Here is a 19434-nt window from a genome sequence, read left to right on the forward strand (position 1 = left end):
CTTCACTCTACTCTGAAACAGTCTATTGTATGCCACTGTATTCTTCTCAAATGCACTCTGCGCCACTTGATTCTACACCACTCGACTCTACTGCACTCTGACAATCCACTCTGCAACGCTGCACTCTTCCGCCACTCCAATCTGCACTACTCCATTCTATGCTTCTCAACTCTATGCCACAGCACCATATGGCTGTATATTGTACTCTGCACCACTCTGTGCTACTCTACTCTGCACCATTCTACGGCACTGCACTCTATGCCACTCAACTGTACGCTGCGCCACTCAACTCTGTGCCATGGCACTCTACTCTGTGGCACTTTACTCTGCACCACTGCACTCTACTATGCACTACTCTAATCTACCCCACTTCATTCTATGATGCTGAATTGTGTGCAGCTGAATTCAGTGCGACTGCACTCAACGCCACTAAACTCTGCAACACTCTTAAGTCAGTGCGCTCTACTCTATGCCACTCCAGTGTATGCCACTCTACGCGACTCCATACTAGGCCAATCCAATACACGACACACTCTTCCACTCCACTCTATGCTTTTCCATTTCCCTCTACATCACTCCACTTGACTCTTCCATGCTGAACAGCAGCCATGCTGGTGTACAACATGGCTGAAACACACTGGCAACCAATAGCTCTTGCATAGGAGAGATATATTGTCTTCGCCAAAGCTTGTTTACTTTACGTATTCCAATGGCATAGTGATCAGTTGTATATGATCCATAAAACATCGTTAAAAGGCTGCAGCCTATTGCTGTAAGGTCCCCGTAGCTCCGCCAGGGGAGATCTCCTTGCTTGACCCGGACTTGAGGGTGAGGGCGGTTGAAGCTGGCAAAGAAGGTATTTGTGGTGGAGTCACTGGAAGGTATTAAGTGTGCTCAGTGAGCAGCTCAGCCTTGTACGAGGCACGCGGTCGGCTTCACGTGACTGTGTTGTTAACTAGTCTTATGCATGTGTGCTCTGAGACTGAAACTAGACAAACGTGCTGTTCAGTGTGCACTTCATTGCTTACGGACCAGGCGTTGTTGAGTAACGAATGCACAAGCATGGAAAGGAGGCTTCTTTTTCACCTGTGTGTGAAAGTCTAACGTGTTGTGTTGGCACGCTCTTTGCAAGGAACTCTCTTTCGTACAAGAGACATCTGCGCTGCTGCTACCCATGGTGGAATGTATTTATTTTTTTCTCATATATAAGGACACAAAGGAGAGTGAATTGAAAGTGCAGGTGGTAGCAAATTGTTGCAGTTCTGTGGTAACTCAGGATGAACGTTGTTGAAGTGTTGCACTTGTGCTGTGATTGAGAAGAGGAACGTCCCTGGTGTGTGTTGGGTGTCTTGGTGGCCACGAGGAGGTCTGTATTGTGCTTGAAGAGGGTGCGTCGTCGGATAACGATATTCATCAAGGTGCAGAGTTTTTGTGGTCAATTTATCTAGTCTGTGGATGACAGGATGAAAATGAATGCCAGACCGAGAAAAGTATCAGAGGCCAACGTTTATTCATCGTACTAATGAAATGAAAATGAAATGGAATTAAAGTTAATTTATGTATTCATTATTTGTGTACTATTTTTCCTTGTTCGTCCCTCTTGGGAAGAGGGTGAGGCAATATGTTGCGTCCAGGAGCTACCAGTATAGATAGAATATTGAGGTGCAGTGTATTTTAGCATTTGTATAGCGCTTACTATCTTTGTGTGGGGTGCTGAAGCGCTTACCCGCACTGATAGCAGGCTACTCGGTGTACCTTGTGTGGTTGGGAAGGTGATATCTTTGTGTTGACCCTGAGTTTGTTTGAATGGTTGCTTGGTCTGAGCAGTTTGATTCTGCAGCCGCCCTGGGAGATAACATCTCTTGCTCCCGTCTTGCAAAAATAAGCGTTTTCCACCCGCTCCTTATTATTGGAAACTCTTTTGCAGTGGGTTCAGGTTTGGTTGGCGCTTTCACCCACAGTGGTGGATGTAATCGCAGGGTACCGGATGCTCTGATATGTGGCTATCTGCTGCACACACAATACAGTCCAGAGCAGGGAAGGTGGATGGCTTTTAGGAAATGAAAGGGAGGCAGGATGGGTGCGCAAGAGTAGGTGCAAAATGCAAAAGCTGTATTGGCTCCTTTACTGTGTCATGGAGCCCCTGCTTTGTGAGGGTCCACCGTGCCGCTCTCAGCGAATCCTCACTTTAGTCTGGTATCGAGAGATGGGTCCTAAGGGGAAGATGGATAAGCAGGATATGTGGGGCTGACTCGGCAGGCGCCAAGTCTTGGCTAAGCAGCCTGGTTTGTCTACCAGGGATGAACATGAAACCTGTAGAAACGAAAGAGCGGACGGACAGACTAGAAGGATAACGGAGGCAAGAGTAACATGATCTAATTTGGGGACACTGCACTTCACAATCTGATGGTTCTGTGCTGTCAGAACTCCCTAAATCCTCAGTATTCACATCCCTCAATGATGCAAACGATAAGATCAAGGAGAAGGGACCCCACTAATGAATATTTAAAGCACCAAGCACCGGAAAAGCCAAAAGGTATCGCTTTTGGTACCTGTTTGTTTTGCCAATGGTTTTAAGCCTTGCTGTACAGCATGGCTAAGAAAACGGACATTGGCAGAGCACATAGTTCTTGCCTATACAAGAGCTCTTGCCTTTGGCAATGTGTTTTGCCATGTTGTACACCAGTGTGGCTGCTGTTAAGCATGGCTAAAAGTTAGTGTCTTGGAGTGTCATAGTGGAGTGTGGGAGTAGAGTGTCATCAAGTGGATCTGTTGTAATGTCGTAGAGTGGAGTAGGAGGAGTTGAGTGTTATTGAGTAGAGGGGAGTAGAGTTCAGTGGTTCAGTGGCAGAGTGCTGAGGAGTGGGCAGGAGTAGATTGAGGTAGTGGGATGGGGTGGATTGAAGTAGAGTTGGGTGGATTGAGTGGAGTAGAGTGGATTGATATGGGGGTAGATTGGACTGGAGTTTGGTGGATTGAAAAGGGGTGAGGTGGATGGGATTGTGGTGGATTTGAGTGGGGTGGATTGGTTTGAATTGGTGTGGGTGCTTTTGATTGGAGTAATAAGGGTGGCTTGGATTGGGGTGTGGTAGATTGGATTGGAGGGGGAAGGATTAGACTGGATTGGGGTGGATTAGATTGGACTGGAGTAGGGTGTATTGGAGTAGAGTGGGGTGGATTGGTGTGAGGTGGATTGAAATATGGTGGGGTGGATTGGATTGGGGTGTGGTGGGCTGCAGTGGGATGGATTGGATTGGATTGGGGTGGATTGGATTGTGTGGTTGCTTGGATTGGTGTGAGGTGGACTGACTGGAGAAAGGTGCACTGGATTGAAGTGGGGTTCATTAAGGTGGTTTGGGATGGGGGATTGGACTGGAGTAGGGTGGATTAAAGTGAATTGTATTGGAGTGGTGTAGATTGGTTTTGGGTGAGGTGGATTGGGTAATGGTGGGCTTGATTGGGGTGGGTTGGATTGGAGTAGGGTGTATTGGAATTGGGTAGGATGGATTGGAATGGCGTAGGATGGACTGGAGTGGGGTTGTGTGGACTGGGGTGGTGTGGTGTGGATTGGAGTGAGGTGGGGTGGATTGAACTGGGGTGGATTGGGATGGATTGGATTGGATTGGGGTGAGGTGCATTGCATTGCATTGGATTGGAGTGGGGTAGATGGGGCTGGGCTGGAATGGGGGGGGTTCAGATTGGTGTGGGATTGACTGGATTGTAGCGGAGTGGATTATGGTGGATTGGGATGGAGTGGGATGCATTGAATTGGGGTGAGGTGGGCAGATTGTTTCGGATTGGAGTAGATTGGATTGGATTGGGGCAGGTTATTTTGGATTAAAGTGGGGCAGACTGAAGTGAGGCACATTGAAATGGATCGGATTGGGGGAGGTTGTTTTGGAATGAAGTGGGCAGATTGGAGTAAAGCTATTTGATTTGGATTGGAGTGTGGCAGATTGCTTTGGATTGGAGTGGGGCTGACTGGAGTGGGACAAATTGTTTTGGTTTGGAGTAGTGCTGGGTTGGGAGAATTGAAGTAAGGTGGGTTGGATTGGATTGGGGTGAGTGGTTTGGATTGGAGTAGGGTGGATTGTTTTGTGGAGTTAAGTGAGGTCGATTGTAGGGGGGTAGATGGGAGTGGGATGGATTGGGTGTACTGCATAATTATGTGTTAAAGCATCATTTCAGAAATTACAAATAATAAAGAAACAATGTTGCTTTGCAATACTTCAAACGAGTTAATTGTCATCTTTTGAGGAGAGCTCCCAGAAACAAAAACAAAAGAAAACATGAGTGGAAAGTGAGAAAAGATGACTTGGCAAAATAAAAAAGTGACCTTTAAAAACAAAACATTGCAATTTTGTTTGTCCTGCTGGGCACGTTTTTGCCCGTCACAAGCCTTCTGTTTGCAGGACACTAGAAGTTAAAAGAACAACTTTAAATGTCTCAACGTATTTGACAGATTGCTGTTAGTGTGTACAGTAATTCTAACTGTTTTTTTGGAAATTCTTGGAAAATGATTTTCTGTAGCTTAAAAGATGAAAAAGACAATGGGAGCCAAACTTCTGGAACAGTTCAAGTGTGTAGGAAGCTGGCTCTCTATATAGTGCACTAAAATGAAGTACACTGTGCGGAGAGACCAGTGGATCCTCTATTGGTATTTTATAGGCAAAAGTAGATCGGACTAATGCTCTATTTGTGGTTGTGTGGACGAGCAGTGAGGCTTGTCAGAGGGTAGTGCTAAGCTTTTGCTGTACTCACAGAGGCAATAAATGAGACACTCAAAACATAAATCTGAGACCGATTTAGCAAAATAACATTTATTTTATATATGTTTTAAACCCAAGAACTTTGTAACCAGGTAATCAGATTTTCAAGCATAAATACTTTGCATTTTAAAAATCAACAGTTAATGCAATTTTTCAGTTCAGCAATGTTAACCTTTTGAAGGAAAACAAGAATGCAGTTTTGCAGGTAAGTACATGACTTACAAACAAATTGTTTGGGGGTTTTAGGTCAACACCAGTCAAGGTTCAAATCACTACCAAGAGTGCGCCCACAGCGGCACAGGGGCAGCCATGTCCAAAGGTCAAATTCTGAGTTGGGTGCCCAATGTTAACCTATGGAGGCAGGGGGTAAAAGAAGATGCACTGCTCACAGGTGAGTAAAGCAGTGTCAGGGGTTGATCTCCTGTGGTTGAGGTGCGCACCGGAGGGTTGGGGGGGCACAAGGCAGCACCAAACTTACACCCCCAGAGGCGCAGGGGTGGCCGTGTGCAGAGTGTCAACACAGCATCAGGCACCCAGTTCAAGTCAATGGGAGAGATCAGTTTTGGGAAAAGGCTGCAGGATCAGCCTATGAGGCTGAATGAAGAAAACTTGCAGCTGCCCAAGTAAATTCTGATGCTAGGGGACAGAGGGACACAAACGGTCCAGCTCCCCATGGCCCAGGGTCTCTAGTGCAGGGGTGTCCTTTGGCATTGGGAACAGCTTACCGGGAAGGTCGCGGTCAGAGGGAGTCTTCGGGTTGAGACTGCAAGCTTTGAGGCAGAGTTTGGCAGGGGTCAGCCCACTGAGGACTCAGACTGCGATTTGCTGAGGAACCTTCACAAGACTGGTGGGCCACTTGGACTTTGGCCGTGGGCTTCGGGTGCAGAGGTTGGTCTGGGTGCAGTCTCACAGTTCCTCAGGGCAGAGTTGTTTTCTTTTCAATTTGGTTTCTCCTTGAACAGGTCAGCTGTTCTCGGGAGATCTTGATCTTTGTTGAAGGCAGGCAGTCCTCCCAATGTTTTGGATGTCGCTGGGCTGCAAAACAGGCTGTCATTTGGTGCAGGATTGTCGAGGGCTGCAGGCAGTCCATTTGGGCTGGGGCCAGGTCAGTTGGTGTTTGTAGTCTTCTCTGCTGGTGCGACTCTGTAGTGTCCGGCTCTTCTTAGGTCATTAGGAAGCTGACACTAGCGTTCAGGGGTGCCACCTAAAATACTAAATTTAGGGGCTTTACAGGGAGTGCTGGGTGGTAGCCAATGGGCTACTCACCTTTGGGGTGACTACACTTTTTTTTTTTACCACTTCCTTTGGGAAGTGGGCATAACCCTAACCTTAGTGGCCTAATTCCTTCCAAACAAGATGGACATTACCTTTTACTTCCTCCAATTCAGCTCATCCACCTTAGGGGTGGGATTGGCATGAAGTGGACACTCCTCCTAATTTCCCACCTGTGCTGCTGCCAAACGTGGGGTCAGACAGTGGGGTTGGTCATCATCACCATCTGGAGAGACCTGGTGTGCATTACAAAGGCGGCATGGCCTTTGAAGCTCCCCACTCTGGAATGTCCATCCTGCCTGGGAGAGGAGGTCACACCTCTGCCCAGAGCAGGCTTTTGTTCTGAGCCCTAAAGAGTGTTGGCTCTCACCTCAGGGGGTCCAGAACTCTGTCTAAGGTGGATGCACTGGTTTTGACCAGTCGGTGTCCACGCTAAGAGTTGATGGGCCTGATTACAACTTTGGAGGAGGTGTTAATCCGTCCGAAATGTGACGGATATACCACCAGCCGTATTACGAGTTCCATAGGATATAATGGACTTGTAATACGGCTGGTGGTATATCCGTCACTTTTGGGACGGATTAAAACCTCCTCCAAAGTTGTAATCAGGCCCGATTATGTTTTATGGGGTCACCTCTAAGGGGCCCTCTGAGTGCATGTATTAAGAAATTGATCACTGGATTCAGTGAGGGTTTATTAATCCGAGATGTTTGATACCAAACACCTGTATCTCCAGTGAAGCCATCATGTAGCTGGGGAATTCGTAATGACCAGTGCCCAGTACGTGTACTTATAAGAGTTTCCCTGTTCACTTACTATGTCTGAGAATTGACAAAGACATAGCTGGAGCATATCTGCTCATGCAGGTATGCCCTCACATGTAATATAATGCACCTTGCCTTTAGGGCTAAAAGGCTTGCTAGAGGAATGACTTGTGTATATTGCATGCAGTGTAAAGGGCACATGCTGTGTGCCATGTCGTGTTTTCATTTCAGATCTACACCAATACCCGCAGCCTGCAAAAGCACCACTGTATGCACTTAGTGCAAGGGTCCTGGAGGGTGGCACAATTCGTGCTGCAGCCCTCTGGCCTTCCTTTAGTACCCCATGCCCTAGCTACTAGGGGTACCATTTAACAGGAACTTACTTTGGTAGCTAAAGATTATGCCAATTGGGGATAACGACTGTGCAGTTTTGGGGCAAAGAGATCTGGTACTGGGGACCTGTTTACCAGGGGCCCAGTGCCCTTGCAGTCACAATTGCACCAGAAACCAGGCAAACAGTAGGGGGTGAGGGCGACCATGTCAAAAGAAACATTTTCCTACCAGGTGCTATTGAGAGATCAAGATGTGCAGGTGCAGATGTGCCTTGGTGTCAAGGCCAGGTGCAGGGGATGGGGACTGGCAGTGATGGAGGTGCTTGGTGGTAGGAGCAATGTGCATGTAAGTCAGAGAATATCGAGTTTCTGTAGAATTAGAGCCACATTTACAGTTTGTCCAGGCCCTGACTGAGCTAACTTTAACGAAATAGGAGTACACTCCCTTATTTAGGAACTCACTGTCCACAATTTTGTGGATTGTTGGAGAAGAAGAGGAGCTAAAATAATCATCCCGATTGCTTGTTTCTGGAGTAGTGTGGTTGTTTGAGCTCCACTCACTGCAAAGTGGATTTATGCGTGATTGCAATTTCATTGTATTTAAACATGTTTCTTCTTCTGTTAAAGTCAACCAGCTGTTTCCTACGAATGCCAGCAAGCCTCTTCTCCATGCCGGCCCTGATGCTGTGGCCCTGTACATAGGGAATAGCAGCAGTTTCCTACCGGGATCCACTATGACTGTGAATGGACTTGTTGATGCTTTGGTGTACACGAGCAGTGAACGTACTGACCTCGAGCTCCTTAAGGTCCTGACTCCTGGCAGATATATCTTCTATGAGAATCAAGGGTAAGTGTTGTGATGGTTGGGCACTGCTTGGGTGTGTGTAAAATAGCTGGGGGGAGGGGGGGGGGGGTCTGCAGGGATTTCCTGTTGTTTTGAATAAAGTAAAATGCCATAATCTGAATAAAATTAGGAAAAAGTGGTATTCTTTTTATATAGACCAGAGAATGTCAGAACAGCCTCCTCCATCAACGAGAAAGCCATTGCTGTCTTCATATATGTTCATCATAATAGGTACTCACTTAGTTGTGGAAAATAAGGTAGTAGCCAATTATCTTGTACAACGCTGACAGAGAGAAGGTAAGGATCATCTTAAGTTGGGTCTTCACCTGCATGTCTGACCTATAGTGGGAAACTACGCATGCGATTGCTTCAAGCTGGCATCAGAGTCTAAAAGATAATATGGTAAAGTAATGCATCTGCTCTAGAATTGTGTGCAGCCTCAAGTGGGTATATGTTTTTCTTCTTCCCTAAGGCCATTACAATGAGTAACTGTGCACTGGGTAACAGTAATACTTGTTATCCGTGCTATGGGATGATTCAGTTCCGAAAAGTACCGTTAATGAGTGGCTAGTTGACACAGATATCAGAATCTGATTAAGACAGTGATTTGATTGCTTCTATATACTCCTTCCCATTCATTTAGGGAAATGAAACCACCCCGCTGCTTAACATGTGGAAGTAGGGTGCTGTGCTCTCTGAGGTTTAAGATATCAGTTTCCCTTCTGTTCTCAGCATGTCCGGCAGCTCACATAATGCACTTTACAACTTTTTTTCTGTAGATAAAGCATGCTTTGTTGCTAGATAGGCCTGAGACTTACAGTCATGGAGCCTAAATACTGTGTAGTGTTTCTGAGCCCTTGCCTTGACGCTTTCTTAAAGGCTGGAAGTTCATCATGTTCCATAAGGATGTATTTGCCTTCATCCCAGGTTTGATAAATGGTTAGAGGACTTTGCAAAAGTGTGTTATGTACAGGGAGTGCAGAATTATTAGGCAAGTTGTATTTTTGAGGATTAATTTTATTATTGAACAACAACCATGTTCTCAATGAACCCAAAAAACTCATTAATATCAAAGCTGAATATTTTTGGAAGTAGTTTTTAGTTTGTTTTTAGTTTTAGCTATGTTAGGGGGATATCTGTGTGTGCAGGTGACTATTACTGTGCATAATTATTAGGCAACTTAACAAAAAACAAATATATACCCATTTCAATTATTTATTATTACCAGTGAAACCAATATAACATCTCAACATTCACAAATATACATTTCTGACATTCAAAAACAAAACAAAAACAAATCAGTGACCAATATAGCCACCTTTCTTTGCAAGGGCACTCAAAAGCCTGCCATCCATGGATTCTGTCAGTGTTTTGATCTGTTCACCATCAACATTGCGTGCAGCAGCAACCACAGCCTCCCAGACACTGTTCAGAGAGGTGTACTGTTTTCCCTCCTTGTAAATCTCACATTTGATGATGGACCACAGGTTCTCAATGGGGTTCAGATCAGGTGAACAAGGAGGCCATGTCATTAGATTTCCTTCTTTTATACCCTTTCTTGCCAGCCACGCTGTGGAGTACTTGGACGCGTGTGATGGAGCATTGTCCTGCATGAAAATCATGTTTTTCTTGAAGGATGCAGACTTCTTCCTGTACCACTGCTTGAAGAAGGTGTCTTCCAGGAACTGGCAGTAGGACTGGGAGTTGAGCTTGACTCCATCCTCAACCCGAAAAGGCCCCACAAGCTCATCTTTGATGATACCAGCCCAAACCAGTACTCCACCTCCACCTTGCTGGCGTCTGAGTCGGACTGGAGCTCTCTGCCCTTTACCAATCCAGCCACGGGCCCATCCATCTGGCCCATCAAGACTCACTCTCATTTCATCAGTCCATAAAACCTTAGAAAAATCAGTCTTGAGATATTTCTTGGCCCAGTCTTGACGTTTCAGCTTGTGTGTCTTGTTCAGTGGTGGTCGTCTTTCAGCCTTTCTTACCTTGGCCATGTCTCTGAGTATTGCACACCTTGTGCTTTTGGGCACTCCAGTGATGTTGCAGCTCTGAAATATGGCCAAACTGGTGGCAAGTGGCATCGTGGCAGCTGCACGCTTGACTTTTCTCAGTTCATGGGCAGTTATTTTGCGCCTTGGTTTTTCCACATGCTTCTTGCGACCCTGTTGACTATTTTGAATGAAACGCTTGATTGTTCGATGATCACGCTTCAGAAGCTATGCAATTTTAAGAGTGCTGCATCCCTCTGCATGATATCTCACTATTTTTGACTTTTCTGAGCCTGTCAAGTCCTTCTTTTGACCCATTTTGCCAAAGGAAAGGAAGTTGCCTAATAATTATGTACACCTGATATAGGGTGTTGATGTCATTAGACCACACCCCTTCTCATTACAGAGATGCACATCACCTAATATGCTTAATTGGTAGTAGGCTTTCGAGCCTATACAGCTTGGAGTAAGACAACATGCATAAAGAGGATGATGTGGTCAAAATACTCATTTGCCTAATAATTCTGCACTCCCTGTATGTGTACAATATTTCCCACTTTGAATGGAATATGTTCTCAGCTGGAAGCTGAACTCCACATCAGCATCTTGAAGCTGACAGTAACCCTTAGCCTACTACAACCCTCACTGCATTTCTCAGAGGGATTGTGAAACCAGAACATATCTGGAGCCAGTCCTTTTCTAGCACTGCGCCCTCCAATGCTTAACGCTCATTTCCATCATTTGTTCTCTGTGCTAAAAGCTTAACTTTGAATCTAGGAATCCTGGGAAGCATTCCTAACAGGGATCCTTGAAAGCAACACGTTTGATCTTTTCTCTACATTTGTCCATTTGCCCATTTGCTGTACAAGTTCAGAAATTCAAGGTTTGCTTTGTCCATGGTGTGACTTTAATGCAAGTAAGACATATCTGCTTTGCAAATTAGGCAAACTCTCCCTGACTCCATACACACAGTTTAAATCAATAGTTTCTTTGTAATACTCTTTCGGCATATGCTTTTACTGTCACAGAGTTTAAAAAGAGAAGTAAAATAATTAATTCATCCACCATAAATAAGACTACTGAAAGTTCTGTAAGTGCTGTGCATTAAAATACAGAGTTTCCTTTGAAGGTGTAAAGTTGGTTGCGTTTTTCCCACCAAAGCAGTTGAGCACATTAAGTATGCTATTAATAATCCGATTGCAGGTGTGATGCGTAAAGAGTGAGTGGCTTCTAATGTCGCCTGTTAATCAGGTTTAGCGCAATCAAGGGAAGTCCTGGTGTATGCACCTAAAGCCCCCATCACAGAGTTACAGGGATTGAGTCTGTTGCTGAATACACGAGCATATGAAAATGGTGTACTTAATGACGAGGTTGGCCCCTTGTTGTGTAGTACTCATGCATTTATCTCCTTGGCTCCAGATTTATTTGCTCAACCCTCGGCTCAACCCTCTTGCAGCTATGTCACAGAGCTGCAGGACTTAGCAAAGGAACAATGTGTAAAGCATTAACAACACCAAACAACAAAATAGGAACATCACAAAACAAGAAAGAGACACAACGACAATTTATAAATATAGAGCATATTTTACATACCTTTTTAAAATCTTTCTTTAATAAAATCTATTGGATGGTTCTGTAGAAATGAATTTTTAAAGAATTTAAAAACTTTTAACATCAAGCATTGGCAAGCTAAAACTGCAAACTTTTGAAAACTTTGTAAAGGTTTGATACACTGAATTTGGCAACTATGACCCATATGACAAAATCCGACAGGACAGAGGTCTAGGTGTCTAGAAAAGAAACTTTGACAGTTACCTGGCCACCAGAGCATCTTTGAAGCGAATTCCAGACTTTAAAGGACCACCGCCATTGACTTCTGTGGAGTTGTCCTGATGCTGAGGGATGCAGGCGTAAGGATGATCAATGGATGCTCTGGATGCTGTGTGGTCCACGGGGTTAGGTACATGAAGTCCTCAGTGGAGAAGTCAAAGGGCTGCTGATGCAGACCTTTCCTTCTTGCAACACATCTGTTCTGATGCAAATCTTTGGAGGGTGAACGAATGTGGTCACAACACCCATGGCTCCAGCAGACTTAGGTGCAACTTCTGGCTATTCCCAAATTGTCCAGTCGAAGTGCCCAGCGTCCGGTAGCTGCAAGACAGCTGAGGTGGCTACCAGGAATGTGGTTTGGGCTGTTCCAGCTTTAGTGTCCCCAGTGTCATTCTGAGGGGCCAACCAGCTGACCCTTGGAGTCTCTACTTCGGACTGGAGCCGAAAATCAACTTTTCCCTGAGCCAAGCAGGCAGAACAGGGACCAAACCCTGATATCCCAAAGTGCAGCAGGTGCAGTCGCTCCGGTGTCACAACCTGTCTTTGTGCGCTTCCAACCGGTGCAGGATGGTCTTCTTCTTGTCCTTGGTCCAAATCCAGTACATACTAAAATCTCAGGTGCCAAAGGGGCCCATTATATCTCAGTAAGGTGCCCCGACGGGATAACAGTGTCACTAGCCAATGGGCTAGTGGGTCCCCTCCTACCTCGTAACAGAGTTACCTTGATTTGTGGCATCTGGCTATCCCAGACTGCACTTTGCACACCATAACCAACATGGCTGAAGTCTTAATCAAGTGTGAGGACCTCAGTAGCCCACTCCGGGGGTGTGGCTACCATTTGCCTCTTGCCCATGGAAAACTGGTTCTGAAACCGGTTTTCCCTCCTTTGGAGCTGGCTCTACCCTGTCTAGGGGACACAAAGGGCTTCCTGCTCGGGAATGTTGTCACAGTAGCCCTTGAAAGATGGCATTACCCTGTGATGCTTGCCTTTCAGGCTAACACCCTTTGCAGCCCATCCTGTGGTTGGGGGTGGCACCTCCAGTGCGGCAACAGCCTTTATTCTCAGCCTGGGAGTTGTTCACACTCCTCCCCATGTGGACAGAAACTTGTCTCAGTCCCTGCGCTTCTCTGAAGCCACTGGACCAGCTGGGTCAAAGTATGCCAACTTTCTCAAAGGTGGCCAGCATTAAAGTGAACACATGTATCGACTGCAACATTGACTCTTATTTGATGTCCCCTTTAATTTGATACCTTACAAGACAGGGTTAGATAGGATCTATCAGAAGTTAGATGCATGGAGTGCCAACCGTTAACTCTGAAATTATCTTATACGGCTTCTTAACCATCCTCAGTAAACACCGTTACTTTAGGGCTTTGCTGCATAAACATGCCCGAAAATATATGTCTATTTTAACAGTATACAGCTCCTTGCATAGATATTCACTGAAAAAAAAACAAAGGTTACATGGACGTTATAGTTAGGTTCTGAATTTTCTCGTACAAAACCATAGAAAGTCAGCAGTTACCTAACTATAACTTGCGCTCCCGCAATGCACTGCTTATGACCTCACATATTACATCACTCATGACATGGTCAGTGACATCACTGATGATATCTCATATGACATCAATGATGATGTGGAAACGTCTGTGCACAATCCGCGAACGAGCAGACCAACGAATGATGAGAGAAAAAGAACTGACACATTTTGCTGCAGAATCTGGTACATCATCATCTAGCCAAGCTACCGCTCAGAATATCAGTATGCCAGCCACATGTACCGAATTGGGTTACATGGTAACGTCCTGCAGCATCTTCCATAATCTTGTGGTTGCAAAAGTTAAAAATGTCAATGACTTCTTTTTGCAGGTCAAAATCCACCGTTGTTAATTTTATTTCACAGTATGTTTCTTCAAATTAGCTGTTATTGCACACTGTTGTGCTTTCATAATGCAAATGTTTTGCATATAAGCTTTTCCCAAGTTTCCAATACATTCTCTGAAAAAAAGAAAAAAGAAAAAAAAGAAACTAAAAACGTGTTCTATCAAAAACTATAAAAGAATGGTTCTTGTTAGAACCACCACTCAATCAAACAAAGAGCTGTGTTTGAGTCTATATTACTTATCAGTATTTACATACTTGTGTGAGTGCAGGTATAACTTTTCATTTCCATGTATAAGTTTATTTATCAGTTTCTGTCTTGGTGTCTCAATCTCTCCATAATTGTGTCCCTGAGTGTGTTAATTCTGATCCTGGGTATTTCGGTGTATATGATAGTGTCTACCTGTATGTTTGAATGGAAGCATTACTAAATAATTGGCTTTGTTATTTGCTGTATTAGTGTATGCTTTGGTCTCTCAGTGTATGCGTCAGTGTGTATCTCAGTGTGTTAGTGTGTGTGTGTAGTAATGTGTCTCTGAATGTATTAATCTATACATCATTGTGGATCTGAGTGTGTCAGTGTATGCAGTCATGTGGTCCTGGGTTTGTCAGTGCATGTTTGATTTTGCAGTTTGGTGTGTCGGTTTATGCAGTAGTATCCGTGTGGCTGTATCAGTGATTGCTTAAGTTTATACATTGCTGACTTAGTGTATGCATGAGTTTCTGCCTGGCTATGACACTGTATGCATCAGTTTGTGCTTAAGTGTGTCAGTGTATGTATGCGTATGTATCTGGATATATCAGTGTGTGCATCAGTGTCCATGTGAGTTTGTCAGTGAATGCAATAGTGTGCAACAGAGTGTCTCACTGTATGAATGAAAGTGTCAGTGTACAAATGGCAATGAACCTGAGTGAATCAGTGTATGCACAAGTGTGTGCTTGTGTGTGGTAGTTTATACATCAGCGTACTCCTAGGTGTTAGTATCCCTATCCATCTCTCTCTCTCTCTGGGTGTTGCAGTGTAAATATCACTGTACATCTGAATGATTCTCTGAATACATCAGTGTCCACTTGGCTTCATCACTGCATGCACCAATCTGTGCCTGGATCTGTCAGTAGATGCATAATTGCATCACTGGATGTATTGTATTGTATTGTAATAGTATTTATATAGCGCTTACTAACCTGACAAGGTGTTGAAGCGCTTTTCAGTGAGTAGCACGTTACTCTGGAACCTAAAAAAAATTAGTGGTGGATTAGTATAGGGAATTATGAGTACAGATTTAGTATTATGAGTTAATTTGAGCAGTGGATATGTGAGTTTGCTAGTTGGATTGACTGGAGCAAAAGAGGGGTGGAGGAGGGAAGACTCCAGAAGTGTTAATTGGGAGTTGATAGTAATAGGATTTAGGTTTGGGATGAGTAAAGGGGGGATGGAGGAGGGAAAAGTCTTTGGAAAGGGTTAGGGAGATCATAGTAGCAGGAGGGGTTTTGGATGAGTTAAAGGGGAGTTAAATGAGGGAGAATTTAGTAGGGTTGCTTGGGAGAATAATGGTAGTAAACTGAGGTTTGGGTGAGTTAGATGTGTAAGCGGAGGGAAGAGCTTAGGCAGGGTTATTTAGGAGATGAAAGTAGTGGAATAGATTTGGGATGAGTCAGAGTTGGAATGGAGGATAGATTGATATGAGACATGACATATGGTGGTAGACAAAGTAAAGCTTACAAGAGTAAAAATATAATATTTTTTATTTATAATTCATATATATATATATATATCTCCAAAAACACAATATATAAAAATCAAAGTCTGGCACTCCTTACAAAAATATGATGGTCTTCATTTATTCAAAAAATTTCATGAAGCAGAAACATAGGGCAACGCGTTTCAACCTTCGCGGTCTTCTTCCTTGGCCCTTCTTACAATACATGTCTAACAATATATATACACACATTTTTTATCATTATTTTTATGTAATTTATTTATTCTTTATTATTTATATATATATATATATATATATATATATAATTTGAATTTTATTTATAGATTTTATTTTATTTTTATTTAATTTTCTCTCTACTACAGTAGGACTAGAGTAATAAATAAATTGATATGCGAGTACATAGTAGGGGAATATATGTCCAAGGAATATAATAATGGGTATAGTATGAGAAAAAAGTAGTATTGTATAAAGACAGACTTTCAAGATTTGTAATATATGAAGTTAATTAATAAGAGTACTTTTCTAACATTTATTTATCTTTACTCAATTTTAGATTAGTTAAATACCTATGATGATAAACATTTGATCAGTGTGATATAAAATGAGGCCTCTACAATGTTTCATCTCAGTCACTAAAACTCAGAACAACATGCTTCATCTTTTTAATAAAAATACACTCTGTTCTGTAGTTTACATGCTTCTCACTTAAAGGATGTTTCTCACAACACACAGTATAAACCTACTTAAACACATTTTCTAATGCCAAGTGTACTCAAAAATAAAACTGTGTACCTATGCTCACAAGTAATACCCTTAACCATATTTAAACAACAATTTGTATAAATAAGAATCTATATTAATAATAATATACAATACTGCATGTTGCATTCAGTATATCACATCCTAAATAAATCTCTTACTGCAGCCTTTGTATTTAAAATCTATATGTCTACATCATTATACAAGTAGTTGTTAATGTCTCCCATTATATTTGTATTATTTCTCTGTCTCCTTAACAGTATACATTATACCTTGACATAGCAAGTGCACTTTTAGCACAGTAAAAATTAAAAACACTTTTATTCTCTTCTATAGACACAGCAACCTCCTCTTCGGCCTATATAAGGTATATCTGACCTCTTCACCTTCTACAGCAAAAACAATTCAACCTGCTCTCGCCCAATCCTTTTCTTACCTTTTCAGGTAACATACTTCACTCGTATCAATGTCTGACACAGTGAAATAACCTCTATTATCTCAATAGATGTGTGACTCTCTGCATTAATTTAATATCATATTGCTTTTATAAATACCAATATCTGTAGAGACAAACACAATACATTTTTAGAACTCAATGCAACATTTGTAACTATTAAATACTCAGTGCATTTTCCATACTAGCTTCAGCATACATGAGGAATCACTTTAATATAGTGATAGAAACTGGAAACATCCTTATCCAAGTTCAGCTGAATACCTTTCTTATATAATTAATTACTTGTATAATCCCTTTACATAAATCACAGACCTTGTATTTATAGCTTTTATAGCATGTTGTGAACACTGCTCACGTTCTTCAACCTAAAATTTATTTATTCAAATACTAACAAATTGTAAAATAAGGTACATTTCACTACACTTACGCTTTCTTGTGCTCTATGTTTCTCTTTCAGTATCAGTTAGAATTTCTTCTCACTGAACAAACCTCATTAAACCAACCACAAGAATGGAAGTCCATTCTCACAGCAGGCAACCAGTAATGGCAACCTCTTCCACTGTCCTTTCAAGTTTACGGAGTCAGTAAACCAATCACAATCTCTCTTTCATGATAATACAATGTTCTACAACTTCTCACTGGTTTCTGTAGTTAACCATTTGCAGTGCTCCTGAAAAGATAGCCAATACCATGTGAGTTTAGTCAGATTCATGGCTCCACCGCAGCACACGGCGCAGCCCCCCTGTGTAAATGTGCTGTGGATTTCCAGATTCACTGCCAGTTTGGGAATTATCTTTGATCTTATTTTATTTTTTAAAAGAACATCCATATAAACACTTTTTTTAGAACACAAAACCAAATCATAACATTAAATAATCATTATTCGGGGTGTGGAATTTATTAAAATTTCTACTTGTCCATGGGGCAGGTTACTTCTTAAATCTACTTGTCCTGTAAAAATAATCTACTTGTCCCTTTGGTGTAAAGGTAGTGCGGCGACAAATTATGGCAGCAATCTCCTTATGTAAGAGCTCTGATAATAGACTCTCTGATTATGTCAGGGCTACTACTATAGTAGGGCTTGAATACTTGCAATTTCAAGCCCTATGTAGGAAGTTGGCTCTGTAAGTGCTATTTCAAAGTAAGGAATAGCATGCACAGAGTCCAAGGGTTCCCCTTAGAGGTAAAATAGTGGTAAAAAGAGATAATACTAATGCTCTATTTTGTGGTAGTGTGGTCGAGCAGTAGGCTTATCCAAGGAGTAGTGTTAAGCATTTGTTGTACATACACATAGACAATAAATGAGGTACACACACTCGGAGACAAATCCAGCCAATAGGTTTTGTATAGAAAAATATCTTTTCTTAGTTTATTTTAAGAACCACAGGTTCAAATTTAACATGTAATATCTTGTTTGAAAGGTATTGCAGGTAAGTACATTAGGAACTTTGAATCATTGCAATTGCATGTATACTTTTCAAGTTATTCACAAATAGCTATTTTAAAAGTGGACACAGTGCAATTTTCACAGTTCCTGGGGGAGGTAAGTTTTTGTTAGTTTTACCAGGTAAGTAAGACACTTACAGGGTTCAGTTCTTGGTCCAAGGTAGCCCACCGTTGGGGGTTCAGAGCAACCCCAAAGTTACCACACCAGCAGCTCAGGGCTGGTCAGGTGCAGAGTTCAAAGTGGTGCCCAAAACGCATAGGCTCCAATGGAGAGAAGGGGGTGCCCCGGTTCCAGTCTGCCAGCAGGTAAGTACCCGCGTCCTCGGGGGGCAGACCAGGGGGGTTTTGTAGGGCACCGGGGGGGACACAAGCCCACACAGAAATTTCACCCTCAGCGGCGCGGGGGCGGCCGGGTGCAGTGTTAGAACAAGCGTCGGGTTCGCAATGGAAGTCAATGAGAGATCAAGGGATCTCTTCAGCGCTGCAGGCAAGCAAGGGGGGGCTTCCTCGGGGAAACCTCCACTTGGGCAAGGGAGAGGGACTCCTGGGGGTCACTTCTGCAGTGAAAGTCCGGTCCTTCAGGTCCTGGGGGCTGCGGGTGCAGGGTCTTTTCCAGGCGTCGGGACTTAGGTTTCAGAGAGTCGCGGTCAGGGGAAGCCTCGGGATTCCCTCTGCAGGCGGCGCTGTGGGGGCTCAGGGGGGACAGGTTTTGGTACTCACAGTCGTAGAGTAGTCCGGGGGTCCTCCCTGAGGTGTTGGTTCTCCACCAGCCGAGTCGGGGTCGCCGGGTGCAGTGTTGCAAGTCTCACGCTTCTTGCGGGGAGATTGCAGGGTTCTTTAAAGCTGCTCATTTGGATAAAGTTGCAGTCTTTTTGGAGCAGGTCCGCTGTCCTCGGGAGTTTCTTGTCGTCGTCGAAGCAGGGCAGTCCTCAGAGGATTCAGAGGTCGCTGGTCCCTTTGGAAGGCGTCGCTGGAGCAGAGTTCTTTGGAAGGCAGGAGACAGGCCGGTGAGTTTCTGGAGCCAAGGCAGTTGTTGTCTTCTGGTCTTCCTCTGCAGGGGTTTTCAGCTAGGCAGTCCTTCTTGTTGTTGTTGCAGGAATCTAGTTTCTAGGTTCAGGGAGAGCCCTTAAATACTAAATTTAAGGGCGTGTTTAGGTCTGGGGGGTTAGTAGCCAAGGGCTACTAGCCCTGAGGGTGAGTACACCCTCTTTGTGCCTCCTCCCAAGGGGAGGGGGTCACATCCCTAATCCTATTGGGGGAATCCTCCATCTGCAAGATGGAGGATTTCTAAAAGTTAGAGTCACCTCAGCTCAGGACACCTTAGGGGCTGTCCTGACTGGCCAGTGACTCCTCCTTGTTAT

At 43.6% G+C, this 19434-nt stretch overlaps 1 protein-coding gene across 1 annotated transcript in view; it reads left to right on the top strand.

The window, feature by feature from the left end:
• The window catches only part of LOC138261557 (uncharacterized), a 403078-nt gene that overhangs the window by 111579 nt on the left and 272065 nt on the right, over window positions 1-19434 (top strand). The window contains exon 3 of the mRNA XM_069210617.1: window positions 7765-7984. Within this exon, the coding sequence (XP_069066718.1) occupies window positions 7765-7984 (220 nt within the window). The remainder of the gene's footprint in view (window positions 1-7764; window positions 7985-19434) is intronic.

The sequence above is a fragment of the Pleurodeles waltl genome, chromosome 10 (assembly GCF_031143425.1).
Source record: "Pleurodeles waltl isolate 20211129_DDA chromosome 10, aPleWal1.hap1.20221129, whole genome shotgun sequence".
Taxonomy (NCBI): Eukaryota; Metazoa; Chordata; class Amphibia; order Caudata; family Salamandridae; genus Pleurodeles; species Pleurodeles waltl.